This window comes from Cyrtonyx montezumae, unplaced genomic scaffold (genome assembly GCF_038088225.1).
Source record: "Cyrtonyx montezumae isolate F1298 unplaced genomic scaffold, pur_monq_1.0 scaffold_42, whole genome shotgun sequence".
NCBI lineage: Eukaryota > Metazoa > Chordata > Aves > Galliformes > Odontophoridae > Cyrtonyx > Cyrtonyx montezumae.
Window position 1 is genome coordinate 230,902 of NW_027072048.1, and position 21,936 is coordinate 252,837.

At 49.1% G+C, this 21,936-nt stretch overlaps 1 protein-coding gene across 1 annotated transcript in view; it reads left to right on the forward strand.

Moving 5' to 3' along the window:
- The window catches only part of ZMAT4 (zinc finger matrin-type 4), a 35,285-nt gene that overhangs the window by 3,772 nt on the left and 9,577 nt on the right, over positions 1–21,936 (forward strand). Inside the window, exons 2-4 of the mRNA XM_065747161.1 lie at positions 6,672–6,773; positions 15,153–15,242; positions 18,604–18,760. Of these exons, the coding sequence (XP_065603233.1) occupies positions 6,672–6,773; positions 15,153–15,242; positions 18,604–18,760 (349 nt within the window). The remainder of the gene's footprint in view (positions 1–6,671; positions 6,774–15,152; positions 15,243–18,603; positions 18,761–21,936) is intronic.

Sequence of the window (21,936 nt, forward strand, 5' to 3'; positions counted from 1 at the left end):
TTTAAGGCTGTCGTAAAGGGCACAGCTACAGACACACAGCACAGCAGCTGGCTGCTAATATTCAGCACACACTGGTTTCAAAATTACATAAAGCAAATGGGGAAGCTCTGAGGCTGGATCTGCAGCACCCAGAACAGCTTGTCAGAAACTCCAGAATGGGATGGAATGGAGCACCCACGGCTTCCGAAGCTGTAAATTAATCAGATAAACCCCTTGTTGTACAGGATGCGGGGTGAGCTCCTCTATTATTAGAAATACAATAAGCACAAGTGCACTGATGGTGTTAGCAGGAGCAGCGCAGCCCTGCCTGCCCTCCATGCACTGCTGCACTGCACGCTGTGCTGCTCAGTGCAGTGTGGCTGAGAGTGTTGCTCCATGCCTGGATGCGTCCATGCTCTCTTTGCAAGCAGCAGGGATTAGAGCAATCAGTGGGGTAGTTCCTTCCCACCACATAAAGTATGTCTAAGTGCTGGTGTGCACATGCACGGTCCCTGTGCTGGTGGCAGAGCTGCTCCTGCTCTGGCTTTGCATCGGGGTGTGGTGGTGCACAGGGGCTTGCTGCTTTCGCCCTGGGACCACCAGGCATTTTTGCTGCTGGAGTGGTGCATGGTGCTGCTTGGCAGGGTGCTGCTCTGCCGCACAGTGAGGGAGCATGCTGCAAAGCAGGGTGCAGCCAGCTCAGTGCCATCAGCTCGGTGCCATCTGCAGGTATTGTCACTGTTCCATGTTTACAAAACTCTTCAGCATTTTCATAATCTCTTTCTGTAGTGAAGACTGGTTGGCATTTGGGGCTTTTTGTTCTGAAGCTGAGTGAGTTCTGTTTCTGCTCTGCTGTGAGAATTCACAGACCCCACTTTGAACACTAAAATTGCATAAAATACATCAACTTGTTTTAATGCCTTTCCGTTGCTTCTCAGTGCCGCAGGGGATGCCTGATAAATCGGATAGGAATGGGATTCCTCAGGCAGTGCAGAGAGGTGAGACCTTCCCAGCCCTGAGGTCAGGTCTGTCTGCAGGAGGCAGTGCCCAGCCTGCAACCCTCCTGGCTCTGGCCCTTCTGCAACTGCAGCTAATTTCTCCCTGCCAAAAATGGAACAGTTTTTGCATTTCTGGAGACCCTTTCACACCGGGAGCTGGAGTACTACAATGGACATTGATTAACTATTTCTCATTGCTCGTCTGGTGATGAGGGAGAGAATAGAGGTGTGGTTTCTTTTTTAGTGGATGAGAGTGTGAGATGATCTCGCTTCTTTAAAGAACACAAATGCAAATACAAGAATTTCTATTTAAAAATCAATGATAGACAAAGAAAAAAGGCTTTAGGAGGAACTCGAATGTTTTGTGCTTTACTTAAGATAAATCTCCTTGCTGCTTGTTGTTGCATACAAAGTTAATTGACAGATTACATGATAATAGGAAGAAGTTTAATGAAATCTGCTGATACCCTTTAGAGGCCGTGGAATTTGGAAGTGCAATTAAATTAGGCCAGAGGTTTAGTTGCTCCATGCTAACGAGGGAACTGAGATGCACAGCATTTGCATTCCTGGTGTCTGGTTTCTAAATCACATCATTGATTACTAAGACCACCGCTACAGCGATGGGCCAAAGCTGGAGGGAGCAGAGTCCGTGGGTCATTGCAGTGGGGAGGGCTCTGGGCAGTGCCACTGGGCCCCCGTGAGCAGTTGGGTGTTCAGTGCTGTCAGCAAATGAGCGGTAACATTAAACTGATGTGGAGTTAGTGCTGTTGAGACTGAAGCTGTGTTTTCTGTAGAGGTGCTTTAGCTCAGCCATCGAGGGCAGTGTGCAGACTTTTATCAAGGAGCGCAGTATTAAAATAATCCCCATCAGTGATGGACAGATCTGTTCTCCAAAGGATTCTTCTAAGCTCATTGGCACCTTACAGGGCTTTGCCTCCTGGGTTTCTGAGCTGAAGCTGATGGGGAATGACAAGCACTGATTATGCAAAGCACCAGAGGCTGCGAGCTGCAGGCACGGGATTCAGCTTGACTCGTTTCCTGCCGCTTTGTACATCATTAGGGAAAAAGTAGGTCCTGCTTACCCAGAGACTGAGGTGGCACTGTGGTGGTAGGCACTGCACATGGGGGCTGAGCAGCACGGCACTCTGTGACACAGCCCTGGCACCGGGCAGCCCACGGCCCGTGTGCCCGTACCCTGGCAGTGCTGACTGCGCTCTGCTCTGGGAAGCACGGGGACTATTGATGCGTGTTTTCCATGAGAAACTACTGTTTCCATAGCAACCACGAGCATCACATGGTAACCCTGGCTCCGCAGAGTGCCAGCCTGCCGGGCACCCGGTGCCAGCCCCGCGATGCCCGCTGTGCAGAAGCATTGCCCTGGGGGCAGTGGTTTCCTGCACCCACCAGCTCCTGCATCCCAGTGTGAGTGTCTCCTTTTGCTGCCTGTGGCTGCATCAGCCCCTTTGTCCCCAGAGCCTGCACGGAGGCTACTTCAACCCCTTCTTTTGGGCACCTCTCTGAGCTGTGCCACCAGGCTGCTCTGGGGCAAGTGCCAAAGCCTTGTCCTTGAGGTGTACTGCACACAGAGTCTGCCATGAGGCACGAAATACGATTGCTCTTAGTACTCTTCCCACCAACTTTATTAAATCAGTCGCAATAGATCAGTCTTCTTTTTAAATATATTTTTATTCAAGTCAGCATGTTTGCAGTTAAATTCTGCCACGGCGTGTAGTGTGGATAATCAAAACAATTTGTAGGTATAACTGGCTGCACACATGGTAGGGGTGCTGCTGCTCTCCGAATTGCAGTGTACCTTCCTTTAAGCCCTGCAGCATCCCATCTCTGCCACCCCTGCAGCAACCCATGGCACTGGGTTCTGCTCTCTGCTGCATACATGCTCTCTCCTTTGCTTTCTGAGTCTGCTGAGGTGGGTCCCAGCACAGTGCTGCTGGGGCTGGGGAAGTTGTGCTGTGCTGGTTTTTGGGAGGCACAGGTTGAGTCCATGCTCCATCTCCTCCATGTCGCTCACCTCAGCCCTTCCTCTGTGTTTTGACACATGCAGAAGACACGTGCAGCATTCCTCCTGCTCTCCAGCTCATGCCACACACAATCTTGTTCTGATTTTTCAAAGCTCCAATAAAGCGTGTCAAAATGCATCAAAGACTGAAGGCAGGAGTGAGGCAAATTGATGCTGGAGAGGATTTCAAGGGAGTGGAGAGAAGGAGGGAGCTGGTGGGTGAACCCTGAACCAGGAAAGAATTGCAGGCAAAGTGAAGCATGGAGGGGGTGCAGACAGATGTGCAGCACAGCTGGAGGAACACATCTGTTTGGGTGGGAGCATGGCAAGGTGAACCCCCAGGCACATGGCCTGAGGAGAACTGAACTCATGGAACAGCACAGGCATCCTTCAGAGTGCTGGAAATGCAGCACTTCAAAGGGGGGAGTTCTGCATTTCTTCAGATGCTTTCTTGTCTTTCTTGTAAGTGCAGTAACACAGTTGCTGAAAGCACATTAATTATTAGCACAGACTTTTTTTTTTATTGCAAGACAAATTAAACAACTGAAGATAACAGGAAGTGTTACATGAGATGTTAATCCATGAGAGAGCGACAGGCACAAATAATTCATAGAACAAAAATCAGGGCATTTAATTTTTGACTTGTTTGCTTTTGGCATTCGTGCACATGCTCAGTCCTCACTTCTCCAGTGCTTCAGTACAGAGTCCCAGAAGCTGTTAATTCTGGGAAAGGTGATTAAAGCCCTTGAGAGTAAACTGTATGAGGGACCACATTTTTTTCCTCTTGATTGCAAGCAACAGAGTGGCTGAATTCAGTGCCCTATAGTACAGCCGTCCTTGTGCTTGGCTGTACCACATGAAAAATGAACTTCTGAAGAAATTCACACTGAGCAGTGATGGAGCACTGCTTCCATGGCTCAGAACTGGACGCTCCCATCCCAGCATGGCACAGCACGTGTCCACGTCTGCTGGGTTTTAGCTGGAGCTCCTTAAAGAAGGAATGTGGCTTTGGATGTGTCATAGAATCATGGAAGCATTACGTTTGGAAAAGAGCACTAAGATGTCTTGTGTGTCAATATGTTGATTTCTCTCCTCTAAAATTGAATGCAACTTAGCATCTTCCTGGTGGTTGCCAAAAACTGGAGTCAGCCCCATCAAATTGATTTTCATTAAGCCGTTGTAGTCACCGAAACTGCTGAGAAGAATCGCAGCCATATGGCAGAAGGTATTTAAAATGAGGGCTCTCATGACAGTTTGCCTCTCCTGGAGGCACCGAGCCGATATGTGCAGAGGTTATGGAGTGGGAGGGGGACTCCAACACTCGAGTGCCAAGGCGAGGAAATAATGAGTCATAAACCCCACTGTGGGGAGAGAGAGGAGAGGTGGTGGCTGTGGTGGGGGCACTGCCACCCATGTCCCCACCTGAGGAGAAGGAGGAGGAGGCAAGGGGCTTTGGATGCTCACACCAGGCAGGGCAGCCCAATGCTTCTGCTCACTGAGTCTAGCTGGCAGGTGTGAATCACACGTTTATTCCTCACCTCTCATGGAGGAAAACCTCTGGGAGTGTGCAGGGAACAGGTCACTCCTTGCTCAGCACCTGCACTTCTCCAGCACAGTGCTGGGGCTGCTGGTGGGGAGCGGCCTCGCTCCCTTCTGGCAAAGGCTGGAGGTGAGGATCATCCTGACCCGGCAGTTCTGCAAGCTGTCAGGCACTGGTAGGCAGGGAGAGTTAAAAAGGAATTAAGTGATTAGAAATGCATAAATATTAATTGGTTATGGACTCCCTTTATGACACTCTCAGGTGGAGGAAGTTAATAAATCACTGCTGGCACTGACCCACAAAACAATACAGAGAGTGTCTGAGACACAGCGAGGGGAGGGGGAGGGGGAGAAAAGGCCTTTCTGGAGCACGTGAAAGCGCTGTTTTTAGGTCAGGGAGTGACACAACAGAGCTGTTTTCTTTTCCCTCAGGCTTCGTGTCTGGGATCTGCATTTGCTGCAGACGGAGCCCTTGCAGCCACGCACAGATGCCACCAGTGGGCTGCCTGGGGTCTGAGGTACCTCACCTCCATACGGACCCCTGTGCAGGAGGCAGGAGGGTCCCAGTTGGCGCTGGTGTAGCCCTGTGGTCTCTGCTGTGGCTTTGCTTGTGCATGGGAACACAGCAGAGGTCTTTGGCTGAACCACGGCCAAACATGAGCTCTCAGTGGTAATTCCTCATTTTCAGCACTTCCAAACATCGTGTAAATACTGGGGAATGGTGACGGTGACTGAGGAAGGGGTTTTCCAGACCCAGTTCCCTTTAATTTTCAACACTAATTTAGTTGTCTCGTGCAGTCTGCCATGGGCTCCTGATGCATTACTTCGGAGTCTGTTGTTCCAGTGAGACTTTATTAGGGAACTTGAGTAGTTACGCATGAATCACTCCACATAACCGCAGTGTTCACGTTGTCAGCATAATCACTGCACTCACCTGTTGGGATGCATTTCATCCTTGTGTTTTAACAATGGTGCATAAAACTGAGCAGACAACGTTGAAGCTAACAATCCTATCCCTGCATCAGAAGTTTCTGCTTAGAGAAAAGACATTAAATCTCATTCTTGGATAAGCCTGTTTAGCCTCTGCTGCCATAAAGGGGGGGCGGGGGGGTGGTACATCTCCATTCATAAGCATGTAATTTAGAGGCAGCATAGACCCGGGATCTGCTATCAGAGCAGGAAGGGCTAAGCTAACACTGAGCAGTTCTGATTTACTCTGATTTTCGCAATGAGAGTTTGTACTGAGTGCTGCAAACTGCATGCAGATGAAGGCGATATGCCTCTGCTTGGCTGCTGGATTAAGATTTAATGAGATTCTTTGGTTTGCCTCGTGTCAATCTGTTGTATTTCAGAGGTTGTTTCTTCCACTTTATTTTGCCTTTGATGCAATTTTGCAGCACTTCTTGTACTCCTAAAAGGTTCCTTCGGTGTCTTTGATAGTTTCCCAATACAGCAGTACTCCAGGCAGAGTAAATGAAGATTAAACCTAGGAAGAAATAGGGGTAAACCAACAGTGATTTGCAGAATCAGTGAGTGAGGGCACTAGCAGGGGAGCTCCGAGGTTTGCACCTTTTGTTGGCAGATGCAGAACACCAAAAGGAGCCCTTTCCTGCAGCTGGCAGGGCCTCCCCCTCCTGCTATGAGAGCTCATAACTCGCTTATTGTCATGTTATTTTTCTTCCCAATCAGCAGAATAAATGCTATAAAAACTACATTATCAGTCGTCATTGTGCCTGTGTTTGTTATGATTATGAATTAATTGGCGCTTTATCTTGGCATTAGTCAGAAAGCATTGGCCTCTGTTTCCCTCCTGAATTGCACTGGTTGTTTTGATTTGGTTTGAATTTCCTCTCTCTGAAGCTCCTTCTGGTGGTTTTTGCTCTGCCTGGCATGGCTATAGCACAGGGTCTGACACGTGCAGGTGCTTGCACAGTGAGGGAAATGTGGGCAGAGAACTGAAGGTCTCTGCTCCGGGGGTTGGAGCTGGAGCCCACGGGTGTTCCAGGGCACTGTGTGCATCCTGTGCTGCCAGGGACCGCTGGTCCACATCTCCTTGGGACCTCCATCAAACACAACTGCTCTGCCATGCTTTGGAACTAAATTTGTTTGTTGTCTCTTCTCTTTGTTGCTGTGAACAGATGAAATCATCTGACATTGACCAGGAGTTGTTCACTGAAAGTTACTGCAGAGTGTGCAGCGCACAGCTAATATCCGAGTCCCAGCGCGTGGCCCACTACGAGGTAGGATGCTCTTTGTTCATCTCTACTGGGTTGTGAACCTCCATCAGTGCCTCTTACCCATGGCTTCAGCTGTTCTCCTACTCAGTGGGTACACAAGAGCCTTCAAATTTGCACTCTGAAAAGTCAAAATTCAGAAGACTTTTTATTGGCGGTGCATTAATCTGTAAATGATATCACTTGCAATGCTGCTTGCTTCATTTCTTTTTTTCCTGCCCAAATCTGCAAAGTCAAGCTACAATCTGACCTCTGCTAAAAGACAGTTTGCCAAGAAATGTATCTAGCAAGGAGATTGCTATAGAGTTCAGCAAAACAAATGCAAGTCTTTGTGTTAAATGTGCTTCACTGTGCTTTGCTGAGTGGGATCACTGATTGTGCAGAGAACAGATTAGTATTTGTGAATGCATTCAAGCACTTAAGAGGTAGGCAAGCAATAAACAATTAGAAGGGATATATCATTAGAGACATGTTAGAACAGCAATTAACGGCGCTGCATATCTCCAAAACAAAATTAAATAAATTCCTATTAAACAAGGGAGGAAATTACTGAAAGACACACTGCTGTGAGATCTGTCAAGAATGGAAACTGCTGCCTGGCAATGCTGCTTCCTGGGGGCTGTGGGCCTGAGCCCCCCTGTAGCCTCACACACGGGGACCTGGGGGTAAGGGATCCCTGTGCTTGCAGGGGTGCAGTGGCTGGGCTGTGCCTTGCCCCTGCTTTTGCATGTGCTGAACTGAGAGGGGCTGCAGCAATTCAGCAGAATCAGTCAATGTGATACGAGGCCCCGGGGATGGAGTTTCCCCAGGGTTTTGCTATGAATGTTTAGCAATGAAGAAACACTTGTCTCCGTGCGGCCACAGGAGACGTGCAGGAAGCTGAATCGGTGCACAGTACCCGAGGATGCTCTGCTGCATTAGTAAACAACAACAATAATGCACGTTTATTTATACGGCACTTTACGCGTCTGCTTTGGCAAACTCCTGGAGACGTTTCCTGTAAGTGCTCCCTTGGCTGCACTCTGCAGCACAGAGCCTGGCAGCCGGGAGGGCTGCAGCTCAGGGACACCTTCCAGCTCTGGGCCAGCGGGTGAGAGGCTGCCAAGTTTTGCTCTACCAGAGGCAGAAGCATTGCTGCAGGAAAGCAGTAGCGACGCGCGAGCAGTGGGGTGCTCAGCCAACCTCTTTTCTTCTGTGCCTGTAATTGCAGGTATGAGCTGAATCATTAATTCCTAGCAGATGTTTTCAAAACGTGGAGAACGACATGGTTCTCTGCTATATATTTCCAGTCTGAGGTGTTGTGCTCGTGTGTCATCTCCTGTGGCCTCCCAGCAGATGCTCAGCGCAGCAGTGCCACGATCCGGTGGTGCCCTCTGGGCTGCAGAGCATTTTCCTCTGTGGTTGGTTTGGTTTGGTCAGCAGTGCCCTTACCCACACTGAGCTCAGGACTTGACTTTTCAGCACAGCCCAGATCTTCAGCCTTTGTGCCAGACGTTGGGATCTTGGCTCCTTTGTGCATGCAGAATAAGACATTTCTCTGTAAGAAAATAGAGGAAAACAGTCTATGAAAGAGGGATGTTTCATCTTGCCAAAAAGGAATAGTCAGTTCCAATCGCTGTCTCATCTCCTTCTCCAAGTCATCAACCAATAACTCTTCTTTTCTGCTGCACCACGTTGCCAGGAATAAGAAATAATTTGATGTCAGTCGCACAATATTAAGCGGTATTATTTCCAAGGGCAAGTGTAGTGGAAAAAATGACAAAAGAATCAGTGTGTTTGCAGCATATTTTCGCTTCCAACCTGACATACAGCAAAATCCTGTCCTTGTTTTGTGTGCTTTGTGCAGCCCTGTCTCTGGCTTTCTCTGGTACATCTGTGGCACCTTTGCTCACCTTTCTGTCTCTGTAAGCTGCTGTGCCATGTGTGGGAGAAATCAGCAGACAGCAGTAATGCTGGAAGTGCCCTGTGCCGTGGGAGCAGGAGGAAGAAATGTGGTTAATTTGCTACAACTGCACCGATATCCTTCACTCCAGAGAAGATTTCTGTGCTTCTGCATCCAATCACCCATAATTTAATACTTCCTTCCAGTTTTGTCTTTGAGACAGTGCTGTAGCGGTCCCTCTGGTGTGCTGCTCAGTAAATTAGAAAGATAAGCTTCTTCAGTTAGCTCCGGGTCCTCACTGCTGCATAGGAATGTTTGCAGCCATTAGAAAAATGTTACCTTTTATTTTCAAGTTTCTCCATGAAAATCTTGCAGGAAAATTGCCAAATATGCAAAGTTGCTCTCACATTCCACCTTGAGCTACATGCGCATCACCGTGTGGCTCCTTCAGCTGCTGTAACACTTCCAGTCATTGTAATCTTTATTGCTTCAGGTGCTCAGATGGTGCTTTACTTTTTCATTTAAAATGAAGGAATACACCAGGCTGGTAGGAAGAGCTGCCCAGGAACACGTCACGTGGATTCGCTGTTATTGGCTCGCCTTGTGCAATGAAGGAGCGCTGCTTCAACGCTTGCTGTGGAGGCAGGGGGAGGGCAGAGGGAAGGTGTATTAAAATTCAAATGTAGAGCAAACTCGGAGAACAAATACAGTGCAGTGCCCTTTGGCTCATCCCCGGGAGCCGAGTGCTCGCTGGAATTTCTCACCCTGTCACGGTGAGCAGGGCGGGCGGTATCGACAGCCCCGTCAATACTGCTCCTCTGCATGGTGCCCGAGTTAATCTGCTTCCAGGGGCTGCCCTGCACTGGGACACTCTGCATGGAATGATGGCTTGTCTGGAGGAATAATAAACACTGTTTACCATTGGCACGTCGGTGCTTTAAGGATCAAGATGTGTGTGCTCAGAAAGCCAATCCTGTATATGAAATATTAACACAGCGCACATATTAACCTTAGAGCACGTATTCCTGTCAACAAAACACGTGCTGCAGCAGAACACAAGGAGCAGGGATGCTCTGTCCTTGCTGGGAGCTCCCTACAGGGGATGCTGAGGGTATCTCCAGGGTGAGGGGTCAGAAAAGCCATGCTGGTGCCTGCTGGGGTTGGTGTGTGCTGGTGAAGGAGTGCTAACGGTGTTAACATTGCTGTTTGCCCCTGCACCTGCTGCAAAGCTTGGGTTTGTGTTAAGGAGAGCAACCTTTGATTTTGTAGGGGCTGGAGGAGGAGAGAATGCATCCAACATTGTTTCTATGTCCTTCCCCACCACTGCAGAGGATTGGCTTTGCTGCGGTGAATGTTTGTGACACAGTTTTCAGTTTTCAACTTTACAGAGAGACCAAAGAAAGAAGTGTCATGTGGCTTGGGTGCAGAGACGATGCCTGTTCCCGTAGGTGTGCACAGAGCCCTTCTGCAGATTGCCTCAGCACCTGCACTGCTCTGTGCCATGTGCCAGCAGCGTGGGGAGCGCAGCGAGGAACACGTGGCCTGGCAGTGTCCGTGGGAGCTCTGCATGAGTGTCAGCACTCATGGCCACGGATGTCAGCACTCATGGCCATGGATGTCAGCACTCATGGCGAGGCTGCTGTGATGCCTCTTCCCTTTTCTGCACGCAGCGAGTACGTGCTCACCAGCACAGTGTGAGCTGCTTCAGGAAACCTCTTTAGCTTAAGCTGGTACTTTACAAGGCTCCGTGTTACTGTGCTGTTGTCAACATTAATGGCCAAACATTATTTTTAATGTACTCCTAGTGTCCAAATCTATTGCCAAATAGCAGCAACACAGATAAAGCCTTCTCACACAGCTCCCTTCCATGGCTCCTCTGTGCAAGCCACACTTCTGGCTAAAAACAGCCCAGGTTCATCAGACTGCTCAGAAGTAAAATGTGCTGGGGGTGGTCTCATGGGGCAGGGGTCACAGAGCAGCCCAGGGGACGTCCCCAGCAGCTGGAGTGGCTCTGTGCTGGAGGTGATGGCACGTCGCTTTGTGCTGGTGGTGCACAGGGAGGCATTTCTCTGTACCAGCTATCGATTCCTGCTTTTCTTTAATATTTTAAACTCACAAGCCGTGTTTGGATTTGGGTTCCAGGTGTTTGAAAGCAGAGCCTTCAGTTGTCTCTGTGTTGTGACAAAGTCCGCCCACGAACTGCACGGGGGCAGAGCAGCGATTTGCACTGACATGCTTTAGAAGTGATTTGTTTCAAGCACGTGGGGATGCGATGAGAGCGGGCTCTGCTGCTGTTTGCTGCTCGCTGCACTGTGCAGGGTTAGCTCCGTGTGGAGATGCTGTGGTTGTGTTAACCCTTCTGGTGCTGCCTTCCAGCTGATGTCAGGACCATGGCTGTGTGATGGTGGTGGAGTTAACCCACAGAGGGTGTCCATGGCACCCAGCAGAGCTGCTCCTGGGGGGCTCTGGAGCAGGGAGTGCTCTGGGTTTGACAGGCAGGCCATGGATGTTGAGAATACATGCTGAGCAGGTGTTGACTAGATCACCAGTTAATTGCCTTTGTGTGAGCAAATTAATGTCCAAACTGTCAGTGTGTCCACCTGTTGCTGTAAAGAAGAGTTTCCTGGTGGTGGAAATTCAGTTGTACGCAATTGGGAATTACGGACACGTCTCTGTGTGCCCACAAAGTCACAAGAATGAGCAGACACATTTTAAAAAATTAACTCACGGAGGAAGAAGGGGAAGTGGATAGAAATGACCATCAATTATAAATGAGGCTCTGCAAAAATTACAAAGAGAGAAAAAGGACATTGGCACCCAGCAGCGTCTGGAATAACAGACGGAGTTTGTCTCTGTGGCCAACAGGGATCTGACAATAGTGTTTGCTTGTTGTGTGGGCAGGGGAGGCAAAAAAGGAAGAAGCTTTCTGAAAATACTTCTGCCCTCTACTTAAAAAAAGCTGAGGATGTTGTTATATCACAGAAAGAGGGAGAAGTTGGTTTCATTCCAGTAGGAATTTGAAAGTTTGTTCAATAGATTTGAAATCTAGACTATGGCATTACCGAGTCAGCTGGTCCAGTTGCTTGCAGCCCAGTTGAGCAGAAAGGGCTGTCCCCACTCTCAGTGCCGTCACCGCTGTCCCTTAACCATGGAAGGGGTACCTGGGAGCAGCTTAGCTCCAGGAGGGGCTCCACGGGGCCATCCCATGGGGACACAGTGGTTGGCATTCTGCATGAGACCCGGGAAGCTGACCTTCATCTCCTTGGAGGAGGTTACAAGCAGGGCACGTATGGATAATACAGTTGATGTAATTGTATGACTGCATGGTTCATGATGATTTAATTAAGAAACAGGCAGCATACAAAGAAAGGTAACAGTGCACACTAAAAGGATTAAAGGCCAACCACCAGGCTTCTGGGGAAGAATTTATTGCAGGTGAAGTGATGCCACAGCCATTAGTGCTCCTGCTGTCATTTCCTGCTCTGTCCCTGCCTGCGCACAGGGTCTGCTGACAGCACAGGGCTGTGAGCAGTGGGTGCAGAGCAGTGACCGAACTGTGGGACTCTGAGAACATGGATCAGAAGCAATTGCAGTTCGAGGAAGGCAGCAGAGCAGTCATTTTGAAGCTGGTGAGGTGGTTGGGACTAAGCTGGTGAAATATTTCTGGCTGTCAGGTCGCCTCATGTCAGTGGTGCTGGGTGGGAACAGACCCTGGGGCTGCTGCAGGCTGAAGCCCAACAGACCCTGAGCCAAAGTCTCTGTCAAAGACTCCCTACCCTGCTGAGATCCTTCCCAAGGACACTGCTGCTGGTAAATGCACAAAAAACTGTTCAGTTACTGCAGCAAGTGAGCAAATCCTCTGTAAGCCCAGGCTCTCACCTCTCATCCCTTTCTGTCATGGCTGCAAAAGTAGAAATCATTGCTCCTTCCCAGGACTCCTCTACAGCCACGGGTCCTCAGCTGTTATCTGCTCACAGACACCCCACTGTCTGTTCCTGCTGTGTGCTCAGGGCAGAGCTGTGATGCAAGGCTTGATTTATGCAAAATCAGGTTGTATTTCCTAGCATAACTTGGGGCTCCGCCCTTTCATTTGTTGAGGTTGAATGGTTGGGATGCTGCTGCCTCTGCCACAGTCCTTGGGATTAGAATAGATTTGATATAGGTATAAATGATCCATTTACCTAATTTTATTGATGAGCCTTCCAACAATAGATGAGCTTGCAGTGAAGAAACTTGCATTTGCTGTGTGAAAACAACCTCCTCCTGAGCTCCCCCACCCTCAAACAGGAAGGTGTTTTTGAGGCGTATGGTACTGAGATAGACAGTTTTCTTCCCTGTTACAGGAGCTGTTTGCAGACACTAGAGACAGAGAATTGAAGTGAAAATGCCTTTGGCATAACGCTTTGTAGATCTACAAAAGGAACACTGAGAAGCATAGAAACTCTTAAGATGAAGTTGTGGTGCCTATTGATGAAGGAGCAGACATGTTCAAAGGCAGTCCTCCTGTTGAAGACCATGGATTTATGTCTGTGTCAAAGTTTTTTCTTTTCTAAGGCTCATGCACGCTGTGAGAGGGATCAGAATGAGATCTGTGTGAGCCCTGATCCCATCCACCCCAATTTGCTGTTTCCTGAGTGTGGCTGCTGCTTTGCTACCCGCACTTGGTGGGTGGGAAGCACCACCTGGACCAGCAGCACTGCTCTTCACAGCTGATCTCCAGGGCTGGAACCCAGCAAACCCTGCACAGCTCAGGCTTGTGGCTGTGGAGCATCGCTGTTGTGGAGCATTGCTACCAATGCTCGCCTCCTGGCGTATCACCACCATGGTTGGTTTGGTGGCTCTATGGAGGAGGGAAGAAAACCTGCAGGGATGTTTTGGCAAGCAGCACACCAAGGGTCATTGCTTCGCTCTCGCTGTGGTGTTAGAGCGAAGAACACACACGTAAATGTGGGGAAGGACAGAGACAACGTGGGCTGACAAATGGGCCGTGCTACCTCCGCTTCCTCAGAGGGAATGAGACACTCACTGCTTACTGGCAAAAGCCAGGGATGATTTTAAGCTCTACTTTTATAACCGTAGGATAATAAGGCTGCACAAGGAGCGTGTCGTTTACAACGATGCCAAACATAAGTTATTCCTTTTCCTTGGTATTCTTAAGTTCAAAGAAATGCGTAAATAAATCGAGAAGCATTTCTACACCCAGAGCAAAACACAGAAAAACTTTGCAACTGGTGAGTTCAGCAGTTGTAGCTGCATGCAGTCAGACAGCATGCGCCTGTCCTCACATCTCTGTTATCATCTCCTGATTATGCCACTGCCATCCAGGCTGCTCATCGATGGGAGGGGGAGCTTTTGGGGTTTCCTGTGCCCCACTCGGAGCAGCAGCCTCAGTGCTGAGCTCTGCCAGGGAAAACCATTTCCTAAATGCATGCAGGAAGAGGAGTTAGGGAGCAGTATTTGTCATTATTTATCTTGACTGATTTGCTCCATTAAAAATAAATAAATTATGGCATAGTCACATTTATGCATTCAAATTTAGCTCTGTGCAAATTTAGCTCCAAGTTCACACCGCAGGAAAAAGAATGTTCCAGTACATGCTAATGATAATTTAATATTTTAAAATTGCAAATCTGTGATCTGAAATTATAATATTATGGGGCCGTTGTTCTGCGAGGCAATCAGAAATGGAGATTGGGAGAAACATTTGCATAATAATAGCTGCCGTGCACGCCTGGGCCGTGGATGCACTCATTTAGTGGCTGCAGGCTGCTCTCCCCAGTGGAGTTATTGCTCAGGAGGTGCCCGTGCTCCCCCTGCAGCACTTTCCCATGCCCCATGCAGGCAGAGCACCCCAGCACCGCTCTGTGGCTGCAGCTGGACCTGGTCCTGGCTCTGCTGTGCTGCTGGGTGATGCGGGGCCAGCAGCAGCTGCTTCCCAGCAGAGCAGGAGGTTTCACATAATGCACAATTATCTGGTAATTTACCCGCGGGGGAAATTTCTTTCAAACCTTTGGCAGGTATTGGTTGGCTTATTTCCTAGAGTGAGTTTTTATTCCCTTTATGCATTTCATTCTGCTGGAAGTGAAGGAACTGTGGGCTTCTGTCTGTGTGCGTGCATCTGATCTCTGGTGGTGTGGTCCCAACTCCTCCTGAAGCCAAATGGCCCTGACCTCTTCGGTCTCTCCTGGAATCAAGATGGGCTGATAACAAACACTGCTCTCCTGTCACCTCTTCTATTTCCCTGTGTCCATAGGCCGTGGGCAGCACAGAGCTGTAAGTGCAGGTGCCCTGAGCCCACGGTGAGTTCGGCCCAGGGAGAGCTCCGTGACACCTCTGTGAGATGTGCAATTTCTTCACCTGGGTCTTCTCCCCCCTTTTCTCCTCCCATGTTGGATACCCATCTCAATGTGACGTGAAAGGTCATTGCAGTCTGGTTTTGTATGCGGTGGAGCCTTTTGCTTTTTGAAACCTCATTTCTTCCTTTTTCCTTTTTTGTTTTCCAGAGTCGGAAACACGCCAGCAAAGTTCGCCTCTATTACATGCTTCACCCCATCGATGGAGGCTGTCCAGCCAAAAAGCTCCGCTCAGAAAACGTGGGTACACCTTCAGTCCCTGTTTGCTCCGTGAGCCACTGCCTCTGTGCATTTTTTGTAACTGCTGCAGATAATCAGGTCCCCAGAGGTAACGTTTAGATTAGCCCTGATGCTAAGTAACTGGAAGTAATTCTCAGCAAACTGTACAAGAAATATGATGTGCATCAGCATCTGTAATTGCATTTTTAGTTATTTCAATGCTCTTTCATTGGAAAAATACTTCGTTGGCAGCCAGCATCAGACGTTTCTTCAGTTGAACAGAGACCTAGCAACCTGCAGCCGCCGGGTCTCGGTGTGCTGGTGCAGGACAGGGATGGGCTCCCAGCAGTGAATTCTGCATCCATCCCTCCCCGTGTGCTGGGCTGCATGAGAGCTGCTGCTGAGATTCCAGCAGACAGCATCCACATGTGGCTGTGCTTCGTGCTATCAATATTTAGCGAGATATCTTCTAATTAAAGGCAGAAGCCTGCAAGAGTTGCCAAAGGGATCTGAAAGCTCCTTCATGCGGTAATTAAAATTTTAGCAGAACTTTTATGTTGCACACAGGGTAATTGCAGATGCAATCTGCCCCATAACAACAGGATCTCGCACTGTTTTTACTGAGTGATTAATTACAGGATGTGAAAGATAGAGTGGACGTGCGCATATAGACTTGGAACATAATTCTTTAACGAGCTCCTTTACATCTAATGAACCCCAGACCCACACACACACCTCAGCACACAGAGATGGAGGGTAGAGAAGCAAATAGACCTTAAGCTGAATGACTTCCCATTTCTTTTATTAAAAGGCACAGTGAGAAGGAAGGTAATTCAGTGTTCCCCAGTGCTTGATTGTGCCAAGGGCAGCCCTTAATGGGGCCAAATTGAGCGAGTCCTTATGAGCCAGGTGAATGATATGCTACACGAGACCTACATTCTGAAGTTATTAATATCATAAAAAGCATAGCAGGGAAAATCTGCTCATGTTTACAGCTCAGTGTTTGCAAAGCAGCCCTGTTGCTTATCAGCTTTATCCAAGATTCTGCATGCAAGGGGAACAGAAATATTTAGGGCATCTCTGAGGCAGCGGCGTAACGCCATTGTTGCATACAGAATGCAGCTGCCCTGCCCAGCTCAGATGTCTACCAGTATTAGTCAACTCATGACACACTGACTTTAATGAATGTTAGAAATAATCCTTGCAAACCAAGTATATTTCTGCTACTAAGAGGGGAACATCAGCCTGCTTACACCAAAAGCTGCGCTGCTACAGGGCTGCATTCCATCTCTGCTGTGTCCTTTAGGCCACAAAACCGAAATACTTCAGTTTTCTTCCACAAATTACAGTAAGAAAGAGAAGTTTCTTCAGCTGTAGATGCTCCATGAAAAAAGCTCAGAGGGCTCCATTTCTTGCTACCTGACCTCTCAGTGGCATGGAGAGTTCTGTTTGCTGTTTTTTTAGAGCATAAAAATATCCTGCATTCCTGCTAGCACGTTCACAGCAGAACCTTCTTCACACACAGAAAATTAACACAAATTTAAGTGACTTTGCAGCGCCCTGAGTGCCGTGTTCTATACTGCTGTATTTCAAGGGTTTGTATAATCTTTTCTTCTCAGTAAAACCTAGGAAATGCAGACAGCAGATTTGTATCTATGGATTAAAAATCCATACTTTTCTTGAGGATTGCTCAGGGAACATCCAGCAAAGCACTGCTGCTGCCTGGCCCTGTGTGAGGATTATGCCTTTTAGCAGCTGTTAACAGGCAGCTGAATAGCTGAAGCTAATTCTGTCGGATGTATGAGATTTGCTTTGAAGTTTGCCATGTTACAAAGAGAAGCCCCTGTGCACTGGGCAGAGCAGTCAGTGCTGGGAAGCAGGCACTCAGTCACCAGGCCTGTGCGTGCTGTGCTGTGGCTGATAGAGCATGTTACCCATCACTGCTCCAACTTTGCAAAGGTTAGAGAGGAGGGATTGCCTGGAGAAAACTACAGAAGCAGACAGTAGGAAGAAGAAACCCTTGCACGCTGGCTCAGCTTGTGCAGTGTGCAGTGGCTGCTGTGGGTTTTATGGAACTGAAATGGAGATGCTGGTGCCTGTTTGCTGTGTGTTGGGTTAAGTGGGGTGAGGGGAGCTGTGGGGAGCCCGCAGCACACAGGCCATGGGGAGCTGCTGGGCTCGGTGCCCTGGTTGACAAGTGATGTTGTTTTACTGCTTGACTGCACAATCCCATCAGCAAGGCATCACTCAGCAGGTGACAAAAGACACCGGGTCAGGTTCCCCCCAGTCCATCTGGTTACAGGTAAAACAGCCACTGACACAAAGGGCTGAGGCATAATTACCCTTCAGGGCTGGGGGAGGGCAGGGAGCAGTGCTGCACAGGTGCTGCTGGGGTGAGTGCCTGAGGATGCTCCCAGCATCCCACTCATACCCTGAAATGCTCTCCCAGAAGCATCAGTTGGGTTGGTGTAGCCGTGAAGCTGAGCTCTAGAGGAGGGGTCCGAGGGTTTGGAGGTTTCATAACACTTTTCTTTAACTGTAGCCTATCTGTGAAATTGGATTGGGAAGAAAAACGTCATTGCCAAAGAACAGAACAAGAGGAGAGACCCCATTGCCACACACCGAAGTGTATCAGGTTTTCAAACGATCTCTGTTGGAGGCTCTGTACATGTTACCACTGCTGATGATCAATAGAGGCTGGGAATTTTTTCACTCTGCTCTTAACTTTCAAGTGATTTCTCTTTGAAGATGTAAAATATCTTGAGAGAATCCTGCTTAAAAGAGCTGCAAATTGCACACAGAACAGTACTTATCACCTCTTGAGATTTCTCCCTAGGTTTAAGTTGATTTAAAGTTAATAACAGCAACAAAAAAGCAATGAAAATTGCTCCTTCTAATTGTGCCACTTTCTTAGGGAAAGATGACCCTGAACGTGGGTTGGGTTGGCTGCAGGTTCAGCTCTCAGCTTGCTGTCCCCACTCAGTGCCTCTGACCCATTCCATGGCTGCTGGGGCTCATGGCATGCCCCGGCGTGTGGCTGTGTCACCGTGGTGCTGCTGGCTTGGGTGCTGTGGTTTGCTGAAGGAAACCATTGCTTGAGAGCATCTTTGCTGGGTGGCCAGCACTGGACCAGCCACGGTGCCTGGGTTGTCTTCTATCTTGTGGAGTTGTGAAATGAAGATCGCAGCTTCTCAAGCAGGGTATGTGCTGCTCTGCTGATACGCCAGGAGCTGGAAGAATGTCTGGTTTAAAACAAAGGAGGAGGGAAGCACATGGCTGCCTCCATCCTGCTCATCCCTGCCATGACCCAGGTCCCCCTCCTCCCTTCCTACGCCGCCTGGGGATGACGCACCTCTTTCTCTTGTTTTCTGTCTCCTTCCAGGGCAGTGACGGTGACTCGGTGGATAAGAACAAATGCTGCACACTGTGTAACATGTCCTTTACCTCAGCTGTGGTGGCTGAATCACATTACCAAGGGAAAATCCATGCCAAAAGGTTAAAGCTGTTGCTAGGTGAGCCGCCGGCCCTGAAAGCCACAGGTAGGTGGGGGGAGCAGGGGACACTGCTGCTTTGCCTGCAGTTGGGTGCTCATTGGTGCTGCCTCCTGCCAGATCCCCACCTCTGTGTTTATGAATTGCTCCCTCAAAGGCAGCAGCTCCGCCGGGCGCAAGTGGCCGTAACCATCACAAGTTATTTGACAGCTTAGCTAATGCATGTAATAAACCTTTCCTGTTACTGCACGGAGCGGAATCCCATTTGCTTTTACCTCAGAGGGAAATGCAGTCTTTAAAAATGTTTTGGATCGATCACCATTTGATTTTCGCCTACATGGGCATTCACGCTTTCCTCCACGGTGGTTCCAATGATGCGAGACTATTAACTTCCACATTTGAAAAGTCAAATGTTGCAGTCAGATAACCCAGCTGTGCTATGCCTGCCCATAATGCCAGCACTGCCAGCAGGACCTGCACTGCCATCGCTGCGCTGTCCCACAGTCTGAGCTCTGCACTGCTGCTATGGGTGGCACTTGGTTTAGAGCAGGATATAAACGCTGCTGTGTGTTTTACATCCTGCCTAATGAGGCGTGCAGAAATCCCAGAAATGGTGATGGAAGGGTTTTTTTTTTTTCTGTCTGTGTGCTTTTGTTGTTGTTTTTAACTTTGCAGACTGATGATGCTGATGCAGAAAGCATCGTTGGTCCTCTGTTGGGATTGACTTGAAGGAAGCTATGGCTGTTCCCTGGGGAGTGCACGGGGTGTGTTAGTGGGTGGCAAGCTGCTTCCCACTAACGAGGGCACTCTGGGAAGGCTCATCAAGGGCAGGTCCTGGGGGGCACCTGGGAGCTGTGCTATCTCTTGGGCTCACAGATGTGGAACTGGGGGTCTCTGGCTGCAGTGAGTGAGTGCAGGCAGAGAAGTGCATGGTCAGTCAGCAGCAAGATGTCCTGTCCTGAGGCAGTGGCTTCTGAGAGCTGCAGCTTTGCATTGTGTTTTCGTTTGATTTTCTGATCACCCGAATCAGCCTCACAGAGGCAATAAGTGAGCTGCACCACACGCTCTCTAAGTAATGGGCTCTTGAGCTGCAGTAATCACTGGGAAGGAATAACTCAAGGACTCACCGTGTCTTCCAGACACTTGATCTGATGAAGCAGAGGTGTAGGAATATGCTAACAAGCTCCTTGTGGCTCTCCAGCTGTTCTGAGGAACGTGCCCATTGGACACGATGCTTTTCCACTGGGACATGTCCTGCTCCATCCCAGCAGTGCTGAGTGCACCAAAATGGGAAACAGTCTCCAGATGGCAGCGCCTGGTTTATGGTTTGCATGGACACATCTCCTGCTGCCCAGCATCACTGGAGAACTCTGGATTGACCATTTGCTTAATGGAGCGCTCTGATTGTAAAGGGAGGAGTGAATTTGTGAAACTCTTGGCACAGATTTATTTCTGGAAGTCCTCTCATCCACACGGGTGCACAGATGTCTCTGTGGTGTGCGGCAACGGAATGAGCTGAGGGGACAAAATGAAGACTAATGAGTGCAGTCGGAGCTGTGGGGGAATCCAGGCAGAATTCTGGAGCTCTTTGAGGAGCAGTGTTTCCCAGTAAAGGAATCTGACAAATGGGTGATACACTCAACAGAAGTGAAACGTTTGCAAAATGTCTGTATTTGGATTTCCATCCCTGGCACCAAGTTCCCAGAGGCAGCAGGACCCCAAGCTCCTAGCAGACACCCCAGGGGCACTGTCCCAGCCCTGATGCTGGAGATTCCTCCTGCTGGATCTGCAGCCCAGCTCTGCAGATGCTCAGCACGTGCTGATGGCTGCAGTCTGCTGCTGAGCAAATCCCTCTTTAATATTCTGGTTTTTGTCTCATCAAGTCTCATAGAAAATTAGATTTATTCTCAGCCTCTTTACAGGGCTACACCTTCCCTGTCTATTTTATCATCCTGATGAAACACAGACCTCCAATTTCTCTGTGTTGCTTTCAGAGGAGGGAGGAGGGCCCGAACCGTTAGGGCTCTCAGAACGGAAGAGCAGTGTCTCATCACTACAGGGGAACACTGGCAATGATTTTCTGTTGCTTCTCCTGTTTGAGGTTGTAGCCCTCAGAGCCGTTGTGTCACTGCCATTTCTGATGAATTTCTGCAGTCATATGTACACAGTATGTACACAGTACACCCATCAGTGTGCACCCAGGCACCAGGATGAATTATAGAGGACTGCGGGGGAAAAGAGCTGCTGCCTTCACTCCTCCCTGAGCAGAGCACGCAGTGCCTTTGTCCGGGGCTCAGCTGCTTCCTCCTCCTCCTTTAGCTCTTGGATAGTGGCAGTGATGATGGGTTGGGCACCGTTTACACACAGCTACGAACAAAAAGCTGTACATGCAAAAGAAGTCAAGCATTAGTTCACCACCAGAGTGCCAAGTGTTTCCAACTTTGCATTTCACATCATGCAGTGAAGTAAGGCTTCTCGCTTCCCTCCCACAGTACAGGGGAATGTAAGGCAGAGTGTCTGAGCTGTTCAGCATTTGAAATACTTGAAATAGTCAAACTCACAGCTTTTATGTTTGTGTGTTAGGACGGAGCAATATTTTTAACGTTAGATGTCTTGGGAATGTTTATTATTAATGTTCATGTTGCTGCTCGGGGAATGGTGATGTTTCCTGTTCTGTTCTTGTAATGTACCAGATATCAGAATGATAAATCCACCTTTGTGGGAAGTCAGCTTTCATCTGTTTGTTTGCAGGATTTGGAACACGCAGGGCATTTCTCTTGGCTGTTGGGATGGGTTCAGCACCCCTTAGGGCTGTAAAGTGGCCCTGAGGAGGAAATGTTTTGTGATGCAGAGCTGAGAGGAGACCTCAGGGTGGGTGTGGGGCTGGGGGTGTTGAGCTGGGGGCTCTATGTGGGGGCACCACTCAGCCCTGCAGCAGCCCACGGCAGTGAAGCTGCCGCTGGGTCTCCCTAACGAGCAGGAGATGTAACTCCTGCCGACACCACCAGCTCTGCAGAGTTGAACCTCCGTGGTTCCCCTCTGGCGGCAGCTAACATACAAACAGGGAGAAAGCTGAGCACCAGATCCATCAGATTTAACGTTAGGGCCTGGGGCTGGAAGCAGTTGGGAGCACATTGCTCTGAGACTGCGGTCTGACCGCTGCTGCGGTGCTCCAAAGGCGGGGAGCAGGGAAACCTCTCCCGGTGTGCTGCAGTGTAACGCAG